Consider the following 22,477-nt stretch of genomic DNA (forward strand, 5'->3'; position numbering starts at 1 on the left):
ACAGCAACTGGGGGTTGAGCTCCGTCAGCCCCCTCCCTTTCATGTGTAAAGAAAAGATTCTGTACTGTCTGGACTATCATAGCAGCAGGATGCTGGGTTCCTCTCCCCCGCACCGTTTAATGTCCTGCCTGGACTATCATAGCAGCTGGAGGCTGCCTCCCCCTCATTTTATCTCACTAACAAATCAGTGTTTCTTATTCCTGCATTCTTTATTATTTCATCACACAAATGGGGGGGACACTGCAACAGTAGCCCAGGAGGGTTGGGGGAGCAGGGAAGCAACGGGTGGGGTTGTTGCAGGGGCACCCCCTGGAATGGCATGTAGCTCATCATTTCTGCGGGATCTGACATGGAGCAGCTATGCTCTCTGGTACACTGGTTTTCTAGTATACTTGCACCATATTCTAGGCAGGACTGACTCTATTTTTAAGATACCATAAAGGAGGGATTGACTCGGGGAGTCATTCCCATTTTTGTCTTTGCGCCCCAGGCCGACCTCAGCCAGGGGCACCCATGACAGCAGCAGACGGTACAGAGCAACTGCTTAACCGTCATCTCATCGCCAATTTACAATGGCCTGGCAGACAGTACAGAACAACTGATAACCGTCTCTGCTATCTTGCAAAGGCAAATGAATGCTGCTGTGTAGCGCTGCAGTACCACCTCTGTTAGCAACATCCAGTAGACATACGGTAACAGTAAAAAAAAGTTGAACGGGCTCCATGGTTGCCATGCGATGGCGTCTGCCAGGGCAATCCAGGGAAAAAGGGTGCGAAATGATTGTCTGCCATTGCTTTCACGGAGGAAGGAATGAGTGACGACATTTACCCAGAATCACCCACGACACTGTTTTTGCACCATCATGCATTGAGGTCTCAACTCAGAATTCCAATGGGCGGGGGAGACTGCGGGAACTATGGGATAGCTGTGGGATATCTACCCACAATGCAACACTCCAGAAATCGAAGCTAGCCTTGGACCATGGACGCACACCTTGGACCATGGACGCACACCAAATTAATGTGCTTAGTGTGGCCGTGTGCACTCGACTTTATACAATCTGTTTTACAAAACCAGTTTATGTCAAATTGGAATAATCCTGTAGTGTAGACATACCCCCAGATACTGTTTGGATTGCTACCTCTCTTTGCCCCCCAGGGGATGAGGCTTACAGCTTGCCAGGCTTGCAGGGGAAGTGTCTCTCTGCTTCTATGGCACTGGGACAGTGCTAAGGAATGCTCTTGCTTCTGCACTGAAGATGATCAAATAATCAAACCCATTTAAAGCCCTTTTTAATTTGGGAGTTTTTTTAACATGATACATTCATCTGATAGATGGCAAGTTTATTTTGGAGGAAATGAGGGAAAAAACTCTCCATTCCCCCACCTCTGGATTTTCCATTGTATCCTGTCTTTGGTGTGTCTACATTCTAGAACAAGGGTTCTCAAAACTTTATTTTGCTGGGACACCTTTAAAAATATTTCAGGCTGTGATGCCACACTTACTTCTGTGCTGCTGATGGCAATGCCTTTAGAGCTGGGCACCCAGCCAGCTGCTACCGCTCTCCAGCTGCCCAGCTCTGAAATCTGTGCAGAAGTAAGGGTGGCAATACCACAACCCACCTACAATGGCCTCGTGACCCCCTTTTGGGTCGGGATCCCAGGTTTGAGAAATGCTGTTCTAAAACCAACTCTGCTGGAGAGGAACTATACTACACTGCATTATACAGCTCTGAGATACTGGTCAGCACTAAGCAATTTAAATAATAGTAGGTTTGCATTTATTTCATTCTTAGCTATTTTTAGTGAGTTAGGGCCTGATTCCCCTTTCACTTTACACAAGTTTTACAGCAGATTGACTTCAGCGTCTTTCCCTTGAGTTACAAGACTGTAAGCGAGACAAGAATCTATCCCTTACCTGTATTTGTTTTATTGTACAATGTCATTGCAGATAGACACTATATAAAATATTTTGGAAATTAAAATCCCTGATAAAAATACTAGTCACAGTCCAATACTCTAGAGCATTTGGAGCCAATATGGTGAAGTGTGTTCTAATAAGTATGAATTTAGAACTGACATGAACAGATGCATAAAATCAAGGTTATAAGGAAATGCATATTACAAGGCAAACTGTAGAATATCTATTGTGGAATTAAAGCATTTTGCACCCAAAAGATTTTTCATTTGCAGCCCTAGAAAAAGAAGTGTGTAGCTATTGAGATTTTTGTAATGGTGGTGTTTTACCTTGGGTTTTTTAAATGAAACTGCGATTGTCACAGAAGAAAAGTCTTTTGCTTTTCCTACAAAAATATTTAATTGCAAATGCCCCCTCCCCTTGCCTGTCATTTCTATGATACACTGCTTAGAGCTGTACTACAACTTTGGTAGTGATGGACTAAGGATACTCAGAGCAACTGTAACAGGCACTAGAGCAGCAGCTGCAGTGACATATGTTGATTCAACCTGACAGTAAGATCAGATGTAGCCTATTAGCTACATTCAGTAGTGCAAGTAGGGGGGTTGTCTCCAGTACACAGTACCAGCGAGAGATTTTTAGCAGGTACCGGGTACCGAAAAGACTTGGGGCTAGTGCCCTTGATGGGGGGTGCTGCGCTCTGCTCAAGGAGCAGAACATGGCTGGGGGGCAGTCATTCTTTATATGGCTTTAACAGCACAATACATATGCTAACCAACTTAAACAAAGACTTTAAGTTGGTTAGCATATGTATTGTGATGTTAAGTTGGTCAGGAGTCCTGAAGAGGGGAGGGATGGGTAGGATGGAAGGTGTTTAAATAGTGTTTTTGATTCTGTTTCTCCCCATTGGTCTGAATTATCCATGACATTAATTCTGCATCACATCAAGTCCAAATCATTACAGGAATGCCTCTGCTTGCACTGATCAGAGGATGTTTGGATTCTGATGTCAGCCCAGTTCTGCAGCCTTATAGGAATCAGGTGTTCTTCTCAGTGTACACAGAATTCTTCTTTGCAGCCAAACTGCTCTAACATGCATTTTGTTAACTGGAGCAGCAAAACAAAGAAAACAAATGCCTCCTTTTCCAGCTTTCTGGGTGAGCCCACGTCCAGACTAACCCGCGGCATCGGCGGGTTAAAATTGATTGCTCGGGGATCGATATATCGCGTCTAGTCTGGACGCGATGTATCGATCCCCGAGCGCGCTTACATCGATTCCGGAACTCCATCAACCCGAACGGAGTTCCGGAATCGACACGGAGAGCCGCAGACATCGATGCCGCACCGTCCAGACGGGTGAGTACCTCGATTTTAGAAATTCGACTTCAGCTACGTTATTCCCGTAGCTGAAGTTGCGTATCTAAAATAGATTTTAATACCTAGTCTGGACATGAGTTGAGAGAACTATAAGTGGAGTTTATAATGCCAGACACTGATAGCCTTAAACCAGCTGCCTCACGAATCTGCCAAGAACTTTGCTGAAAATATGTTCCTCAATCTTAGCAACGGAGCTAAGACTTATCACACATCTGCCTACCTTCATTCAAATGAAGCTCCTTCTGATCTGACATCTCGGGCATTGTCAGTTTCATTCAGAACAATTAAACTTGGAACCTAATCCTGTAAACCCTTAATCATTTGATCAATTCCATTGAAGACAATGGGACTATTTGCATGAATATGGACCACTTTTGTGGTAAGAGTTTCAGGGGTTTGTTCTGTTCCTATAAAGGAAGCTGAATTTCCCATTGAAATGCAGTGTTTGGGTACAGTACCATAATGCAGTTTAGGATACAGTTCTACTTAAAATTTGTCTTTTAATAAGTCATACATATGCTGAAATGGCTCCCCACCCAACTCCCATATTTCAAATAAACAGACTGAAATACTACATATTTGTGGGGGAAGTGAGTAGTTAAGCATGTTGATGTCTGTATATACAAACACATTTATTTCATCACTATACTGGAAAATATAGCTGAAATTAATTTTCTATGGAATTTGAAAAAAAAGTTTAACAGCCCCAATTGTTTTCTGTGTTAATCGGTGTGAATCTGAAAAAATTACATGCCTTCTAAGAGAAAAGAATCAGTCCACACTTACTGAAAAAAAATTCCTTCCAATTGATGTAGCACTCTTCTGAACAAGACACATACATAACCTCATGAACAGAGGGTGGAGAGGAAACCCTCCCACATTATGACCGGCAAAAAAGAAATTAATAAAATCTCAAAGAGGCAAAGGTTCACAGATTTGCAAACCTAAAAACCTGAGTTGTTTTAAACCACCTCAGCACATAACTTTTTAATGTTCATAAACCTGGTAACTGCAAAGGAACACTGAAGCCCATTAACCTGAATGTGTGCCAGCCAGTATGCCCTTACTGACTGAAGGTGAAGTCATGCCTAAACAGCTAAAAAATAATCTTGCCCTTTTAGGCTAAAGAGAGTCATGTCACTGGCTCCATCTCTGTTGTTACATAACAGATAAAACTCCAGTGGGGCATGGTGCTGGCACATAGGGTCTCAGGTATGTGGTGTGATTTTTCAGAATCTCTTTTGGGAATAGTCATGTATGTGAAATGGCTGGTATTTATGATTATGTTATTTCTATACATGTATATTCATCTTCGCATCTGAAGTTATGAATATTAGCTATGTTTACTACACATTTGCTCCTGTGGTAACACGCACAAGGTATTTAGCCAGCACATGAAGGGACAAGTCAAGTTGAATGTCCCATTAAGGAACACATAGCTCACAATGGACCCTGGAAAATGCCTGCCTACACTTAATGGACGTTTTGTGAATGTTCTAACTACAATATGGGTGGGGGTGATGGATACGTAACTTGTCCATGTGACTTCAAATACCATCTTTTACAGTGAGAACAGCTTTCACTTTACTTAGCACTTGGCAGAAGTTAAAAGGCCCTGGCCTGAAAACATCTCCATTTTGCCTCTTTCCTGCTCCAGCCTCTGGACCATGAACATACACTAATGGGAGCATTCTAATCAAGGGACTGAGGATTTTAAGGTAATCTGGAGCTTTCATATTTCCTTGATCCTTTGCAGATGGACTTATGAGTTGGATATGGTACAGAGACTGTTCTAGCCTCATTGATAGCTGATTTCTCCCTTGCAATGGACAAAGATCAGATGTCCGCTGACTTTCTCACATGAGTCAGCAGCCTATAATACCTGGAGTATAAGCAACACAGCCCTTGCTTGAGTGGTTTTGTTCTTTTCTCTCCAAATGTTAAAGCCTGTTCTCATTGAACTCAACAGCAAAACTCCTTTGATTTCAATGGGAACAGGATTTGGCCCCAAGAGATCAGAGAATATGATTTTGATCAATTGCTTATCTGTACAGACAGGGCCATCCTTAGGATTTATGGGGCCCTACGCAGTATTATTAAACTGGTGCCCCTATGCCGGATGGCAGCCCAAGCTCACAGCCTGGTGGGGGAGGGGGAGGAGGGACTTGACAGCAAAGGATAATGAGATGCCCAGCCTGCCTCATGGTGGCGGAGAGTCACAGTTCCCCGCAGAGACTTCCATGCACTCTCCCTCATGCAGAATGGACATGAAGAAAGTACCTAATTAAAAGCACTAAAATTTGGGAATAAAAAATGTCAGTCACAGGTTTTTTGATATGCCCTGAAGTTTGTCAGAGATTTATTTGCAAAAACTTCATAGTAAGGGTGAGTCAGCTCTCCTGCTGAATACAACATTACATATAATGGAATACATGATGCAGCTCTTCTCTGTTTTACATTTTCTTCATCAGTATTTCTAAATTGAATTTATATTTTAAATGTACTCAAATCTTAAGACAGCATTCCAGATTACTACATATTTAACTCAGTGAAACAAAGACATTCTTTTAAATTAATCAGAGAGGTTTAGTGTGTTCATAACAATGTTCATTGCTTTTAGAAAAAGGGAACAGTAATTTACTTTGTGTCATCTCCATAACAAGAGACATGGTTATGAAATTTCACCAACTTTAAAAAATATGTCTCCAAAGATTTTAGGTATAACAAGGATTTTGTCTTACTAAGGTACTGATTTTGCTGGAGGGTTCTTTTAAAACTAGTTTGTCGGATAGTCAGAAGTAAAGAAAGGGAACTCTTTGTCCAGCTATCTGGAAGGGAAGGACTGTTATCCCTTTAAGGGCTCTCTTCAGTGGGGGGAGAGGTGGTGAAGGGATGGACAGAAAGGACAGGAAGACTTGGAAGCACTTTTTTTTTTAAACTATAGTAATTAAAATGTGTATTTTAGATAAGGGAGGTCTTTTGAAGGATTTATTTAAAAAACTGTGTGTGAAGGTCCACACATTTAAGGCTAAAGATGATTGTGCATCTAAAACTCTATGCAAGCATTTTTTAGAAATGTGATTTTATAAGCTTCACCAGCTCACTAATGAAATATTTTTAAAGCAAATTTTAAACTAAGGTCCTGTAGACTGACATGTTCTGTGTAAATATTATATTAATGCACAACTGTTTTTGTCAGTAAAGTCAGAAACTGACAGTATAAAAATTTATTTGGGCATAAGCTTTCGTGGACATCTGATGAAATGGGTTCTAGTCCACAAAAGCTTATGCCCAAATAATTTGTTAGTCTTTGAGGTGACACAAGGACTTGTCCTTGTTTTTGCTGATACAAACTAACAGGACTACCACTCTGAAACCTGTCAGTATATACCTTGGGGTTGGGAAATGCCTGTTAAATGGCTTTATTATCCCTTGAATGTCTCTTTAACAGTTTCAATGTTGTGCTAATAGGTCTGGCAGGCTGGAGGTTTTTTCACTTTTAACTACTAGATTTCCTCCCAAGGAAGACTCACCAGGCTAGAGCAGCCATCTGTGGGAGCCTGCAGGAAGGGTCAGAACAAGGATAGGAAAACAAGAGGGTGGACACTAAGACCCAGTGGTGCCCCAAATTTTCAGGTGCCATACGCAGCTGCCTATGTTGCCTATGCCTAAGGACGGCCCTGTGTACAGAGGCAGTTCTCATGCATGTTCTGCCAGGCTAATTTTGATTGCTCCTCCTGTACGTCATGCTGAAGAAGATAATAAAACAATCTGGGCTGTAATTCTATCAAGATGCAGATGGCACACAGTTCCATGCCTCTTTTCCATCAAACCAAGATGGTGCAGCATCTTCGCTTTCCTAGTGCCTGGCAGAGAGCAATACTTAGATAAAGGCAAGCTGGCAGAAGCTTAGTTTGGACATAAGGGAGGCACTGATAATGTGTTAAGGGAAAGTGGGATGATTGTCCCTCCTATCCTTCCTTCTTTCATTTAAGTAGTTTTCAATTTGGGGTGCTGCTGGATCCTCTGTGGCACCTGGAAGTACAGGTGGCACCGGGGCCCAAATCATCATTTTACACCTGCACCTGTTTAACAGTTGTAAAATTTTAGACAGGTAAGGGGAGTGTTGGAGGGGACGGGGAGAGTGTGGGGGCCCTGGGCTAGGCAGAGAGGAGTCACATAGGAAGGTCATGTGCTCCCCCTTGTGTCCTTCCTATGAGTGCAGTACCAGCAAGAAATGATTTCTACTTGCACCACTTGTTACATTCATGATTAAAAAAGGGTCTGAGTTCTGAGGCTCTGGTGCTACTCAAGGAAAACCTTAAATTACAACAAACACACACCTCAGTTTAACAACAAAAGAAAAACCCGAGGAAGGGGATAGATCTGCAGTTTATATGTATTGTGTCAGGAACAGGGCTGAAATGCCATCTGCTCGCAGACCAGCTCACGTTTGTTTTCCAAAGGGGCTAAGCAATCTATTTAAGTTGTAGTTATAGCAATAGTCACTATTGTATCTAGTTGCTATATCTTTGCCCATGCAAATTGGGAGAAGGAAACTAAGATTGGACATCTGGAGAAAAGGAATACTGGAGCTAATCCAAAAATGTTGTAACACAAATCCTTTTAGTTTTGAGAGCTGGGCTACACATACTAATGAAGACTTCTAACACTTGGACTTGCAAAACCACACAAAAACAAGGAAGAAATGAAGAGACACTATCTTTGATGGGACATGACTAGGGCTACATTTTAGTCACAAATATTTTTAGTAAAAAAGTCATGGACAGGTCACAGGCAGTAAACAAAAATTCATGGCCCGTGACTTGTCCATGACTTATACTATATACCCCTAACTAAAACTTGGGCCGGAGTGCTATGGGGGGGTAGCTCAGGGAGAGAGGGGTGGCACATGGTCCTGGACTCCCGCTCATGCTTGGGAGGGGATGGTTGGCAGGGCTGGCAGGCTCCCTACTAGCTCCCCAGAAGTGCCCAGTATGTTCCTGCAGCTCCTAGGGGGAGGGTAGGCCAGAGGGCTCCATGCACTGCCCCCACCATGAGCGCTGGCTCCGAAGCTCCGACTGGCCACGAACTACAGCCAATGGGAGCTGCAGGGGCAGTGCCTGCAGGTTGGGGCAGCATGCAAAGTCCCCTGGCCCCTCTGTCTAGGAGCTGCAGGGACATGCTGGCCGCTTCCGGGGAGCCCCTTCCCCGCACCCTAACCCCCTGCCCCAGCCTTGAGCTTCCTCCCACACTAACTACTGCTGCTGCTGTGGGGAGGGGGGCACAATAGCCAAGACTGCCCCAGCAGCGGCCGATGTGGCTGGCCCAAGGGCTGCCTGAGCTGCCCATTGAGCCCGACAATCTAGCCAGCTTTCTAACCACCTTATAGTCCATTCATCCAACCCACACTACTTAACCTGCGGGCAAGAATACTGCGGGAGACTGTATGAAAAGCTTTGCTAGAGTCAAGGTATATCATGTCCACCCCTCCCCCCATCTCCACAGAGCCAGTTCTCTCACAGAAGGCAATCAGGTTGGCCAGGCATGACTTCCCTTGGTGAATCCATGTTGACTCTTCCTGATCACCTTCCTCTCCTCCAAGTGCTTCAAAATGGATTCCTTGAGAACCTGCTCCATGATTTTTCCAGGGACTGAGGCAAAGATGGCTAGTCTGTAGTTCCCTGGATTCTCCTTCTTCCCTTTTGTAAAGATGGGCACTATATTTCCCTTTTTCCAATTATCCGGGACCTCTCCGGATCACCACCCATTTTCAGAGCTAATGGCCAACTGCTCTGCAATCACATCAGCCATGAGGTTCATTTCTCTTTAAAATGGTTTTTAAAGCACACATTGGCCATGTTTCATTTTATGTGCCTTCTGCTGTTTGAACTCTTAATTTTCAAGTTTCTCTGCTGTCTTGAGGGTTGGAAACATTTATTTTAAGTGAAACACAATATTGTCATGTATTCCCATGACTACAGGAGCTGGGGATAAAAGACACACCAAATCACAAACCTCAATAAAATCATACGAGTTGGCAACACTGTGCCTGAATTAAGCAAATGTCTGACAAAACGGAGCTCTGACCCAGAGCTGTTTATCACATGGTTTCCCACACTTTGGAGTGCTGTTACTTTGCTTACATACCTTCAAATTATTTCAGTTGAGGGATTATAGGCTTGCCCAGCAGCTGATCTGTCTGAGAACAATGTAATGAGATTACGGCAATAAAAAAAGCAGATAGGTTGCAAAACATTCTTGTTCAATTCGAACTGAGTAACTCCTTGTCACCAAGTAAAAAAAAAGCCTTAATTTCTGAGTAGTTATGTTAACACATGCAGGCAGCCAAAACATGATTATAGTTTTGTGTGATGGTCAGTGGGGAAAATGTTATCCACATCCAATAATTACAATATACAGCCTGTAGGATGCAGCTAAGCAGTCCAATAACAGCAAAATATAAAGTTTAATGTAAAGCAACTCTCATGAAACCAGCTTTTACACCTACTGTAAAACTTTCTTCCTGTAAATCACATTTAAATTCAGCCATAACATTTCAAACATGGAGAAATATTTTAAAGGCACTATTTCAATAGCAGACATAAGCCCAAAATCCTACGTGACTTCAAAGCAATTGCACTTCAGACGGATAAACATAACATTTTTAGACTGTATCCATTGTAGCAAAATATTTCATGCTTCAGCCTCTTTCAGGCTAGCACCCTTCTCCATAGCTCAAGCCTCCTCCACTTTGTAAAGACAATAGATCAGAAACAGAAAAACTGGAAGGTTGAGGAAGGCAAAGCTTCCATTAACTTTCTTCTGATGCAGGCTGGCAGCACTGTATTTGCATCTACTCACGCAAATCCAAGGTTGATCCTTTTAAGTTTGTTGAAGAAATTTACAGACCATCCAACACAACAGCCCTGGAAATAAATAATTAAGGGCGGGAGAACATTAAGATGCTTGGGTTTCCTCTGGGCATCTGCGAAAGCCCAGATTATTCTGTTCACCAAAATCATTTCTAAGGCTGGGGAGCCATCCTGCCCTGACTTTTATCAACACAGCCGCTCGGGTGCCCCCTACCCGTGTGCTAGAGCCCATTATTTCATACAGATGCACTTTAATGGAATGCTAGCATCCTAACTGCATTGCCAGCACTTGCACTGTCACAGCATCGGGTTAACTGTCGAGGCTCTAGTGATTAAACAGTCACCTCAGGAATTTTGCTTGCAGATTCTCCCTTTTGGCTGCTGGAGGCTGCTTGTGCTTCAGGCAGCCATAGCCTCTGCCGCCAATATCAGGGCATCCTTGTGTGCTCTGAGGGGAACAGGAAACTCCACTGCGATCTCAGCCTAACCCCCCACCACTGTGGGCTAATGGAAGTAGGAATCCAGGGGAAAAGGTGTGGAGCCTGCAGTGAGGTGGGAGAGCGAGGCTGCTGGAGCCTGCATTGGGTGTTGATGAAGCAGGGAACTGGAGGAGTAGGGGCAGCCAGAAGATGCTGGGGAAAAGAGCGGGGGCTGCAAGTTGGGAGGATTGGGCAATGGGAGGGAGTTGGAGAGCGCAATGACATGTCTGTGCATGCACATTCTGAATGCGATTTCAACCTGTAATTGTGTCTGTCTCTCTCCCACATACCCCGATGCCAGGAAGGGGAGGTGTAAAAACTACCCAAATCCCTATTTTATTTTTCAGTCTCATGACTTTGGAGTTCTGACTCCTGAGTTTTAACTTCTCTTGGGTGTGGTGATACTGCCCAGAGCTAAGTACCATCCCCATCTGCATGCAAACACCATAACATACGTAACACTAGAGTAGTCTTTTCCTTGACAGGGTTCAAAGACGGATGAGCTGGTTTCTATGCAAACAGCTTCTCCTGGTGTAGAAAGACTGTTCCGAACTGACACGCCACTGGCCTGCAAGTCCCAGCGGAGGAACAGGCCCTCCAAGCGGAAACAGGTAGGACAGAATGGGGGAGCAACAGGGACTCAAAGGAGAGCTGCCATGCTTCCTGCAGACTGTGCCCTTTGGAGCCATCTCACCTTTCCCTCTCTTGATTGCAAAGCCTTTAGGTAACTAGCTGCTCTGCCACCTCCTTGCTCCATATTTGCTGGGCACCACCAGAGGGAGCCTTGAGAGAGGAGCAGGTGAAACGTTACCCTGCCATTAGTGTAGATGCCCCAACAAACCCTAGACGGGTAAAGTTTGCTCAGTTCCTGCAGCTCTGCTCGATATGTGAGACTTTAGCTGGAGCTGGAACAAACACACAGGAAACTCTAAAGAGAAAAATCTCAGTGATTTGCAACCTTATCTCCTAATATTGTAATTAAAAAGATAGGGGCTTTTAAACAGCTGGAGCAGTAGAAGATGCCCCTAAATATTTGAGCAATTGGCTTTTCAACCAAAAAACTGAAAAATGTACAGTTGAAAATTAGCTCATGTGATTCCATGCATCTTTAAGTGAACAACAATTACAGCAACTACCATGTATCCCATTTATATTGAAAATTTACCCCAGAAATTTTTCAGTATTTTGCCATTGGTCCACATTTCAACAAGACAAAAACCAGTTTCTAGCAGAATACTCACAAATATTAAAACAGCACGTGTTTCTTAAAAATCATTTTTCCTAGATCTGGTTGGATTATTCTTTGCAAATTTTTATTGTAAACAGAAAAAAAGGGCTAAATTTGCAAATCTTTTGCAAACTGGATGACTTTTTACACAGGAGAGTAATTAATGATGAGTAGGGACCAGTGTATATACTTGTTTTCATGCAAATACAGGTATTTATGTAAATAGCAATCATTCTTGCTACATTCACCTGAACTAAGACCTAAGGTGGGATTTTCCAGAGCACTCAGTATCCACCTAACTTCCCTCCGAGAGCAGAGTTAAGTTGGCACTGAACAGTCCCATCCTAAATGTTCACAAATTGGACAGGAGTTCAGAGGGTTGGACAAAGACAGTTGGACAGTTATTTGGAATTCAAACAAATGTTCCCAAACATCATCTTGCAATATCCAGCGTGCTCTAGTTTTTTCCCCCTCCTACAAGCACATGTTCTGCTGGATGAAGCTAGAGATTGCATTTGTATGGAAGGTCTTGTAAAATAGTTTCTCTGTCTGTGCTGGAAAGAGTGTACATAATGTTAACCGACCTCAGTTAAACTCAATTTGTGCAGGAACTTGAAGGCAAGAGTAAAAAGTTTCAACTTGATATGATGAGCAAATATGATCCAGTGGAAAGATCCATAGAGGGCATGATGCTGACAGGGCAAGGAAGATAATTTTAGAAGCTATATTTGTACAATCTGGAGGGCAGAAAGGAGGAGGTTGCAATAACTGAAGTATGAAATGATTAGCGTGTACACACTTATTTTAGCAGGCAGGGCAGGAAGGTCTGGATTGTTTAGATGTTGTGATGTGAAGGGAGAAAAAAGGCAGTCAAAGATGAGCAGGGGGGACTTTGACGATGGTTGTAGTGTCCACAGCAATAGAGAAAGAGTAGTGAAGAGAACATGGGAAGACAAAAAAGCCACTTCTCTTTAGCCACACTGAGTTTGAGCTTGCACCAGGCCATCCATGACAATGTGTCAATGACAGTGGAGCTATATCAGGATGGAGTGAGAAATTTTTCACTTAAACATGCAGATAGCAGGTGAATTATGTAAACAGATGAGGTCACCAAAAACCAAAATATAGAGGGGGGGAAATCACAGAGAAAGGGATAACTGGGGGAAAAAGGGAGGTCAAGGGGCTTGAATGAAGGGCACTCCAGTATACACTGAAGGCTGGAACCAGAAGGAGCAGATGACAGGGAAAAATAAGAGCTGGTGCAAGAGAAGTCAATAAAGAGAAGTAGGTGAACCCGAGGACCGGTGGCAAGCAAAACATCTCAGGATCAGTAACTGGTAGAGAATCATAGAATGTCAGAGTTGGAAGGGACCTCAGGAGGTCATCTAATCCAGCCCCCTGCTCAAAGCAGGCCCAATCCCCAGACCGCTATATGGCCCCCTCAAGGACTAAAACTTACAACCCTGGGTTTAGTAGGCCAATGCTCAAACCACTGAGCTATCCCTCCCCTGTGAAGAAAGGGTACAGAAAGAGACAGGCTGAAATAAAGTAATGCTACATAAATGTCAGTTTTCTCCTAGAAGCTGGCAAGAAAAGTGGAGAAACAAAAGGAATATTGCACCCTTTATTTAAATCCCAAATAGAGGCATTTACCACTGACTTGGCTGTAAACTCAATAGCACAAAGGTAAAGAACATGTAGCCAAATAAGGTCTTAGATATCTATAAATGTCCAAAGAAAGAGAAGCCTCCAACATATATCATTCAAATACAGAGTAAATCCATCTTTAAAGAGATCTTTATACTCTCAAACCTACATGTTGAGAATAACTGTCTCCCTAAGACATCTTATTAAGTGCACGTGCACTTAAAAGGCTGCCAGCAACTGAGTTGTGGATACTGTTGCTATGGGGGATTGTTCACTGGAAAATGCCCTACTTCTGTGATTCAGAAAACAGATGGAATCACATACAACTTTAGTAGTTTGTTTATAACGTAGGAGAGACATTTGAATCTCTTAAAGGAACCGGTGGCCTGCTGACAAACTATTTTAGATAGCTTTATGATTAGTTAGCAGAGTGTTAGTGCGTCATAAAGATCCCTGGTGAAGATGCTGTTATTGTCAACCAGACTGCCACATCTGGCTCTAGAGGTCATTTTAAAGTAACAGAGCCAAATTCAACTCTGGTGTAAACTAATGTAAATGCCATGAAGGTTCCCATGAAGCCTATAGGATGCTGCACCACAGGATATCTATTTCCTAATTTGAAAAAAAGGAACACATTTATGATGTTGTACAAGTAAGAGCTGGCACACATGCTTTCTTCCCAGCCCGGTTAGAGTTGTGTGAATAACCTATAATAAACAGTTCATGTAATGAATTTAATCACTTTCACAGACTGTCAGAACAATCACAATTTTCATGATTTTATTTTAGGAAAGTTTGGGAATCACAAGTTTTGTTTACTCAGTAGCTTGCTACTGGAAATCCAAATTTTGAACATGTTCATCAACATTTGTTTGCTTCAAGCATTTAAGCGTGCATGCCTCAGACTCAGGCATGCAAATTAGAATTCACTTTCTGAGCACTGGTACAAATAAAACTAATTTTGCACAAATATTCATGGAAACACAAAAAAGGGACATGAGCACGGTCAAAGAAAAATTTTTTAGAACTGACAAATTTCAGTCAGGAAATTGCCAGCTGTTTTATTAAAATTAGAATAAGAATGTATCAGAATAAGGGAAAAAAGATGTACTCATTTAAAATAAAAATCACAATGGAGTGAAAGGCATGAGCAGCATGGTTGTGGTGCAGCAACATGGCTGGACTAGTTAATCTGTGAAGTCTCAGACCTCTGGTTTTATATTTCTAAACCAATTAATTGGCAGCAGGGGCATGTGTACTCCAACAGGCCATGGAACTAGTGAAGTGCTGGTGCACAAGAGGCTCAGGATGTAGTGACCTGTGCAAAATCTCTCAACACCATGGACACTAGAAGCATGCTCTGTTGGAGGCTTCAGCCACAGCAGTGCAGAGGGGTGAATCAGGTGCAGGAGTGGCCACTGGATCAGTGATTATGGGATTTCCTAGTGTGCCGTCTCCCCTTACACAAGGTGTCCATAGGTAGTACGGTAACTGCAGCCCATGGCACAACCTGACCTGGATGTGGAATTCCTCCTATCTCCTCTATGCCCTTGCAGAACTCTCCTGGGAAAAATCCAGCTAATATGATTATAGTGAGGGACTGGAACTTAGCCCTTAATAAAAGATCAGAACAGGAAAATTACTCTTCTCCACTTATTTTGTGAACAGACTTTTTGGGGGCAGGGGAAGAAGAGAAAAGGAGTGGTGGTAAGGAGGGTGACTTTCCAGAAACTAGGGAAATTTGTATTATGTATGGGTAATATTTATTCTTCATCCAAATTCATTCATGTTAAATGCAATATAATGTAGACACTTCAAATGTTTAGCAAAGTTTTTAAAAAACTGCCCATGTTGTGTTTGATAAAACATTTTGAATGACCATACTTTTAAAAAAACAAACGTGCATCTAACAGATAGTTACAGTGGGTGGGCTGTGAACTCTTGCCAAGTTTATATGTAACATTCATGGTATTTCTTACAGTAAATACAGGCATGCAGAATGGAATACATCATATTCCCAGGTAAGCACATTTATCTTAGATAAAACCAGAAAATGTTAAGGGCCATGACTGCAAAAAGAATTTGTATAAAAAAAATCTGAACAGCACAAAGACAGAAAAATGTTATTTGTTCTTAATCTCAAACAAGTTATATGAGCTAATTCAATAATGGTTTGTAGATATAAAAATTCAAGCAACAGCTCATAATACTGCTACTTATAAAAACCTGCTACCTATTTGATCTTCTTGATGAGGTTATAAACATAGCAAAAAAATAATTTTTACTAACCTCAGTCTATGGAAATCAAGAAAGACTATGCTCGCACTATCTGAAGGATGAAAAGTTGTTAAAAACATACCTGTTAGCACAAAGCATTTTTAGGTTTATTTAAATAAAAATTATAATTTATACAATACTTTTTTTAAACAAAGAAGATTCTTAAAAAATGTACAGGGAAAATTGTTTCATTATTTCAATTCTTCATACAGTATAAACGGGTCTTTTGTTGAACAAAAGTTACACTGCCAATGCATAATTATTTACAACTTCAAAATAGACAAACTTCAGACATAAAAACAATTTTAATATCCATTCTATTTCAATGATTAGTAATAGAAATTAAATATCAACCAAAATTTACAGAATTCAATAAAAACTACCAGTTTTCTTTGTAGGAGTTTAAGTTGCCCCAAAAAAAGGAAAAGAGAAAAAAAGAAGTACACACATTCACCTCTTCACTCTCGCGTGAAATATCTTCTCTCTTGGTCTGCATGGACAGTAATAAGGTTTTGCTGCTGGCTTTTTTGTGCGTTGTCACTTATAAGTGACCTCACAAGAGTGACAAAGTACAGAAAAACATGATGTTGTATCTGAACGTTTCATCGGGAATTTGTATTTAAATGGTCATTGATGAGTAATAAATGTGGTAAGTTTTCATCTCCCTTTTTTTCTTGAAAGGAACTCAAACTAACCACTACACTTCTAGGAAAGAAGTTAAACCAATTAAATGTGAATGATCCAACAGTAAACCATATACATCAACAGAATTACAACAAATGACAGCAAACGAACAATAGTATGGCAAAAACATCACTTTTTGCTTTCAGAAAGTAACACTTTACATTAAGTGGCACAACTCAACCTTGAATCAAAGAGAAGGCTATACTGCAAATTGAATGTAGGAAGGTAAGTTTTAAATTATTAACTTCAGTGTAATTGCACAACTAAATTATGTAATTGCCCACTGCCTCCAAGCATTTCAGGACTGAGGAGAAACAAAAGTGTAGCAATACTCACAAGTAAGCGCACTGAAGTTATTGTTTAGTGCCTTTAATTATGTAATACGAGAGCAGTTAATTTGCAGTAATTCTTGTAACCTAATGTAAAGTGAACTTTGCAAAATATATACATGAATGTTTAATCAGTTATATTACAAATTTTACTCTTTAAAAAATCCAGTTCATTTTATTTTTTATCAGAATGAACCAATGTTGCATTGTAGTTTGCAATAAGTTTACCGCATTAACAATTTTTTTAAAAATACATATTGTTAAAGTGCAGATTAATTTTTAATGACAAATTAGCGTTAGTAGGACTGTTATCTTTGTTGATCAAACTAATATGTATTTTCTCTAGGAGGATTCTAAGTCTGGGAAGATGGCAAATGATTTACTACTTCTTTAAAAATGAGTCTTGTTAACTGTCCTGGCATCATCAACCCAACAATATTTTAGGCTTTCAGGAACCAGAATATAGGACAATATTACATACTACAGTCAGTCAGTGGGGGGAGGAGGTAATAAGTGCAGTTACCAGCAATTACACTGAAACCAGTGCCTTATGACCAGACTGAAGGTAAAAATTACATTTGAAAATGATACAAAAATAAGAAAAACTACTTGCTCTGTAAAAAATATAATCTTCTGTTTCTTCAAAAAATGACAACCTCACAAACACCCAAGGGATTTTAAGACAAACTGAATGAACTATGATTCTGACTAAGTTGGACATAACATTAAGCTATATTAATGCTTATTTATTTGCCACTTACTGTAATTCATCTGCCACTTTGATGCTTAAAGGAGGCTTTATAAAAGTCTAACTATATAATAAATTGCTGTTGGATAAATGACAATTTCTTCTCTTTAAATCAAACTGCTTTTTTAAAAAAAAATTTGCAAAATTAAAAGTAATAGTTTTACTTAAATATAAGCCTGTATATGCAAAATGAATATCTATTTGCCAAATGAAAGTAGCTTCAAAATGGTATTTGGTTAAGATCCTTGTTATATAGTGGGTAATTGGATCTCCTACCAATTTAAATTATATTGTAAATGGTTCAAGGCCTGGTTCAGGAAAACATCCCTCTTTGTACTGTATTTAAGCATGTGCTGAAGTTAATTTGAATACATGATTAAGTGATTTGAATATATGATTAAGTGATTTCCTGAACTCAGCGTATGGATATTAATTTTAAATTCTTTAAGATGGATTGTGCTACATATTTATACACTTATGTCTACAGCATGGAGCTTTCGCATCAACAACTTTGTGCCTTAAATATTCAATTGTGTGAGCTCAAATGCACATGAACTTTAAATACAATATGGAGAAATACTGTCATTAAATATTCATATTAATATTAAAATTAATTATCTTCACTGCCACTTTGAAATAGGTTTCTACAGTTTCAGAGTGCCATTTTCTCCTGGATTTTTGTATTGTTGTTATGTTTAACTGAATGTAAACCTGGAGTTTGTTTAAAGATCTTCTGAGTAATGATGTCCCATAAAACTTGTTTAACTAGAAAACATATGGCTAAGAAGTGCATTTTTTAGATAGGCTAACAGAATTATTTTCTTGATCGGTTTTATGGGAAAGTTTGTGCAAGAAAAATACCACTAAACTCATAAGATGTAGTAGGGAGAAAATATACTGGGGGGCTAGTATACATTCTGCTGTGCCTTTAAACTCTCAGATGGGCTTAATATTACATGACTTATGCAAACTTTCAAAATTTCAAGTAAGACCAATATTATTCTATGTGCTGCCCCTCAATAGAGAAGTTATGGAGAAGGTGGGCACAGTGTCACTGCTCCATTTGGCAAAGTCAGGCTCTACTGTAGGAAAAATTGAATAAAGAAAGATCAAAATAGAATAATTTCTTCTGGAAATAATGCTTTCATTTGTTACATTATCCTGACATTTCTGTTACAAGAGACTGTCAGAAATCCTCCCCACCCCCTACAATCCCAAATATAAATGAATATATAACATACAAAGCTGATCTCAAGTTTTGCTTAGGTGTAATTATTCCCAACTCCCCCCGCATCACAAAAAGATGCCCAGTAAGTCTTTTTGCATGAACATACGTGCATCTTGCTACACTATGTGTACAAGTACAATTATTGAGCCCTTCCACGACAAATATCAATAGGAATACAAACATAAGTTGCCTAACATTTTATGAACAAAGTTTTGATGCCCTCAAAAAACAAGTAGTTCTTTTCTTCCTCTTGTACTTTGGTTGATCAGAAAAGGAAGATAATGTTCCAAAATTTTCCTTCTGCTTTGTAATGCTGAATTCACTGCACAAGGAATTTGAAACTATGTATGCAGGAAAAATTGAATCAGGTCAAACTGTTTAAACTCTTTTAGAGTACAGAAATCAGCAAGAAAAATGCCTTAAAATCAATATTCTTAACAGCTAATAGTAATATTTCCTAGGTGTTGACACTGGTTTCATAAAGTACTCAATTCAGAGCTTGTTGTACTCAAGAAACACACACCAGACTATTGTAATGTGCTTCAACTCATGCAAAAACAACAGACAGTGGGCAAAATTAATCTCTGATATCAATGGAGATACCCAAGGGATGAATCTGTTCCAGTCTGTCTGATATCTAGTCAGTTCTCCAAGTATCTTCCTAGCTTTTAATGTCAGTAAATAAACAGTGAAAATGCTTAATGTGCAAGGCTAAGTGATGATAGCACTTTCACTGTTTTTTTAAAAAACCTTAAGAACAAACATGAAGGCATATATAAAATACACTTGATTCACATAACAGAATATAAACCATATGACAAGAAAAATTATTGCAAAATAGATGAAGATGTTCAATTTTTCACTACCAAGTCGTAAAATAAAGTCTCCTCTAGATCTTCTGAAGGTAAGATACTAGCTTTCACTGTTCGATGCTGCAGAGGTTATTTTCATATACTGGTTGAAAATTGTCTCAAAAGCTTCATCTCTGTGTACCATGGCACCAAACACTAATGGCTACAGGACAAAAAAAAAAAAAGAAAAAAAATCAAACCAAATTATAGGCTAAAAGGAAATCAGAAAATTTCCTGAAGTCTTTGAAAGAACCTGGTCAGACTTGTCTAAATTAACACCCTTCTCCCCGCTTCCTTTTTAACAAGCCTTTATTAGAGAGTTTTAGGTTTTTTTGGTCCAGTGAAACATGAATGGGATCTGAATGGATGTTAAAAGGGGCTTTTTCCTAAAAGTCCAAGAATCCGTTCAGTGTTCAATTCCTAAGAAAACCTCCCCCAGATATTCCATTTCCATCTCCCATTTTCCTCTGATAATGGACTGGATTAACAACTATCATTTGCACAGAACGTTCACAGGTGTTCTATATCAATTGTCCTATTTCACTTTCCAACTGCTTGGGACCTATAAAGCCTTCTTGATAACCAGACAGAGCTCTTTTAAAGTAGTCTTATGATTTCTAAAATGGCTCAGTGGCACTGAGTTTCAGGTCACTGGATTTCCAATGGAAACATCCTGAGTAATTAGTAATGCATGCCCAGGCACGGTGTAGAAGGATCAGCATACTAACTAGCATATGAATCAGAAGAAACCTCTTTTTACAAGTTATTACTTTGATTAGTTATCAAGGCTCAATAATATTTCCCTGCTTATTAGAGTTGCTTTTTGTAAGCCTGAAATGCTCATTAAACTACATAACCCTCATCAATTTTTAGTTCACAGCGTCTTGGAAAAGTCACATGACTGAAGGCGGAAAACTTGGTGGATTTCAGCCACACTTTGCAGGACCTGTCAAAATCACACTGGCCTTCAAAATACCCCAATTATATTACTCTTTGAGTGCACTGCAGACACCATTACCCCAAGGCACTACATACTGAGAATTTGGCCTCAAGTTTCTGACATGTTTGCAGCAGTGTTACTAACAGCTCCTATGATTGCCATGAAGAAGGTTGGTAAGAAAATGATCAATTTAAGGTTGGAGTAAGAGAGCTGAAGAGGGATGAAGAGTTGTTTGATTCCACTTGAATGAACCAAGTCAGACAAGGTCAACTATACTATATAATACACACACTCAGCTTCCAAAATATATTAAACTAAATAAAACAGAGTGAGAGCAAACATTTAAAACATATACATACACACACTGCCCTCTGTCACAAGCTATAAAGAAATGGAGGGCATTTATGTTGCATTTAAAACAGAACAGGAACCCTGAGCACATGAGGGTGCAGTGCAGCACTACAGATAGAGATAGCTACTTACTTTTTGTGTAGATGGTGTTGATACTGAAATACCCATCCCTGATCCTGGGAGAACAGAGAGCACTTTGTACTACAAAAAACAAACAGATATTGTAAGGGCTGAACAATTACAAAAGGGCATGAAAGAGAATGTGATGTAACCTGTCTACTGTGGAGCCTCCCATCCACCCCTGAAGCTTGCCTAAAAGATGCCTACTTATAGATAACTGTAAAGATTAATTTCCAAATTAAATAGGTAAGTGGATCCTAACTTAAGCCAAATATACCAATGCAATAAGTTTTCCTTGTACTTAACGTGTTCGTGCATGGCATGTTCTAAGATCACTGGTGGAGGTCTGCCAAGGCAAGTGCATTAAGGAGTTCACAAACCTTTCATGAAAGTGAAATATAAATAAGTGACAATTCAGAGGTACAGTGGCAGGAATCATAGCTTCCTACTGGGCTAAAGAATCCTCATCATGCAAAAGCAGTACACTGAAAATCCAATAAACTATGTACTGTATGCTGCCTTTCATAAGTACTGTAGCAAGAGTGGATCACTTGAATAAAACCAAAGCCAATCAAAAGGAAGTGCCAGAAATACTATTCAAGGATGTAAGTTTATTCTGGGATTTTGTGGGATTGTTCGGTTTTCAGTCTCTTATTTCCTACTACCTAAAGGCCCCACAAGAAATTAAATCATCATTCCTAATGACGAGAGCTGGAGAGCATCTTTGGCACTGTTGGGTCAGCATGAAAGAGAGCACAGGAGAGAGATTACTGATAAAGAAGAAATAGGATTTAAGGAAATATTTAAAGTAGAGGAAAAGAATACTTAGACACAATACTGGAGATAGCTGTGTGTATGAGAGACTGGACAAAAATTTGAAATCAAGGGGAAGGATGGTACGGAGCTGCATTCTGGATGGACTGGAGGGAGTGAAGCGAGAAGCAGGATACAGTAATACATAGGTCAGAGATTTGGCATGGATCAGGACTTTTAAGAGAGCAGGAAAAGGGTAAAATGTTGGTGACAAAGTTACTATGATGACATACTAAGAGACAGAAGAGAGAGTCAAACATAACAGAGGCTCAGAGTCTGAGATGGGAAGGGCAGTTCACCTGTCAGTTGCAATAAAGAAGCACCAGGAGGAAAGAATTTCAATTTTGGGGGACAGTTTGAGAAGGAAGTGAAATGTCACCTGGGTATATCCCACCTAATCAATTCCCTGCCATTTCAGGGGCCGGGCCTGGCGTGGGGACACCTCAGTCTCTCCTGTTCTCTGCCTCTGGTGCACAAAAATTTACTTTCTCAAAGACTGAAATGCTTTAGTTTAACCCCAATTATTAGGCTCAAAACAGGGGATGAAATTTAATGGCCTGTGATATATAGACGGTCTGACTAGCTGATCTAATAGTCACTTCTGGTCTTCAAT

General features: G+C 40.3%; 1 protein-coding gene across 4 annotated transcripts in view; it reads right to left on the minus strand.

Annotated features, from left to right (window-relative positions):
* Positions 1 to 14,292: 14,292 nt before the first annotated feature.
* Positions 14,293 to 22,477, minus strand: part of GRAMD4 (GRAM domain containing 4) — a 151,753-nt gene continuing 143,568 nt past the window's right edge. For all 4 annotated transcript variants that reach the window (XM_030550539.1, XM_030558638.1, XM_030566942.1 and 1 more), the window contains 2 exons: positions 21,064 to 21,132; positions 14,293 to 19,803 (listed from right to left, as the gene is read on the minus strand). In XM_030550539.1, the coding sequence (XP_030406399.1) occupies positions 19,702 to 19,803; positions 21,064 to 21,132 (171 nt within the window). In that variant the 3' untranslated portion in view covers positions 14,293 to 19,701. The remainder of the gene's footprint in view (positions 19,804 to 21,063; positions 21,133 to 22,477) is intronic.

The sequence above is a fragment of the Gopherus evgoodei genome, chromosome 1, assembly GCF_007399415.2.
Source record: "Gopherus evgoodei ecotype Sinaloan lineage chromosome 1, rGopEvg1_v1.p, whole genome shotgun sequence".
Lineage (NCBI taxonomy): Eukaryota > Metazoa > Chordata > Testudines > Testudinidae > Gopherus > Gopherus evgoodei.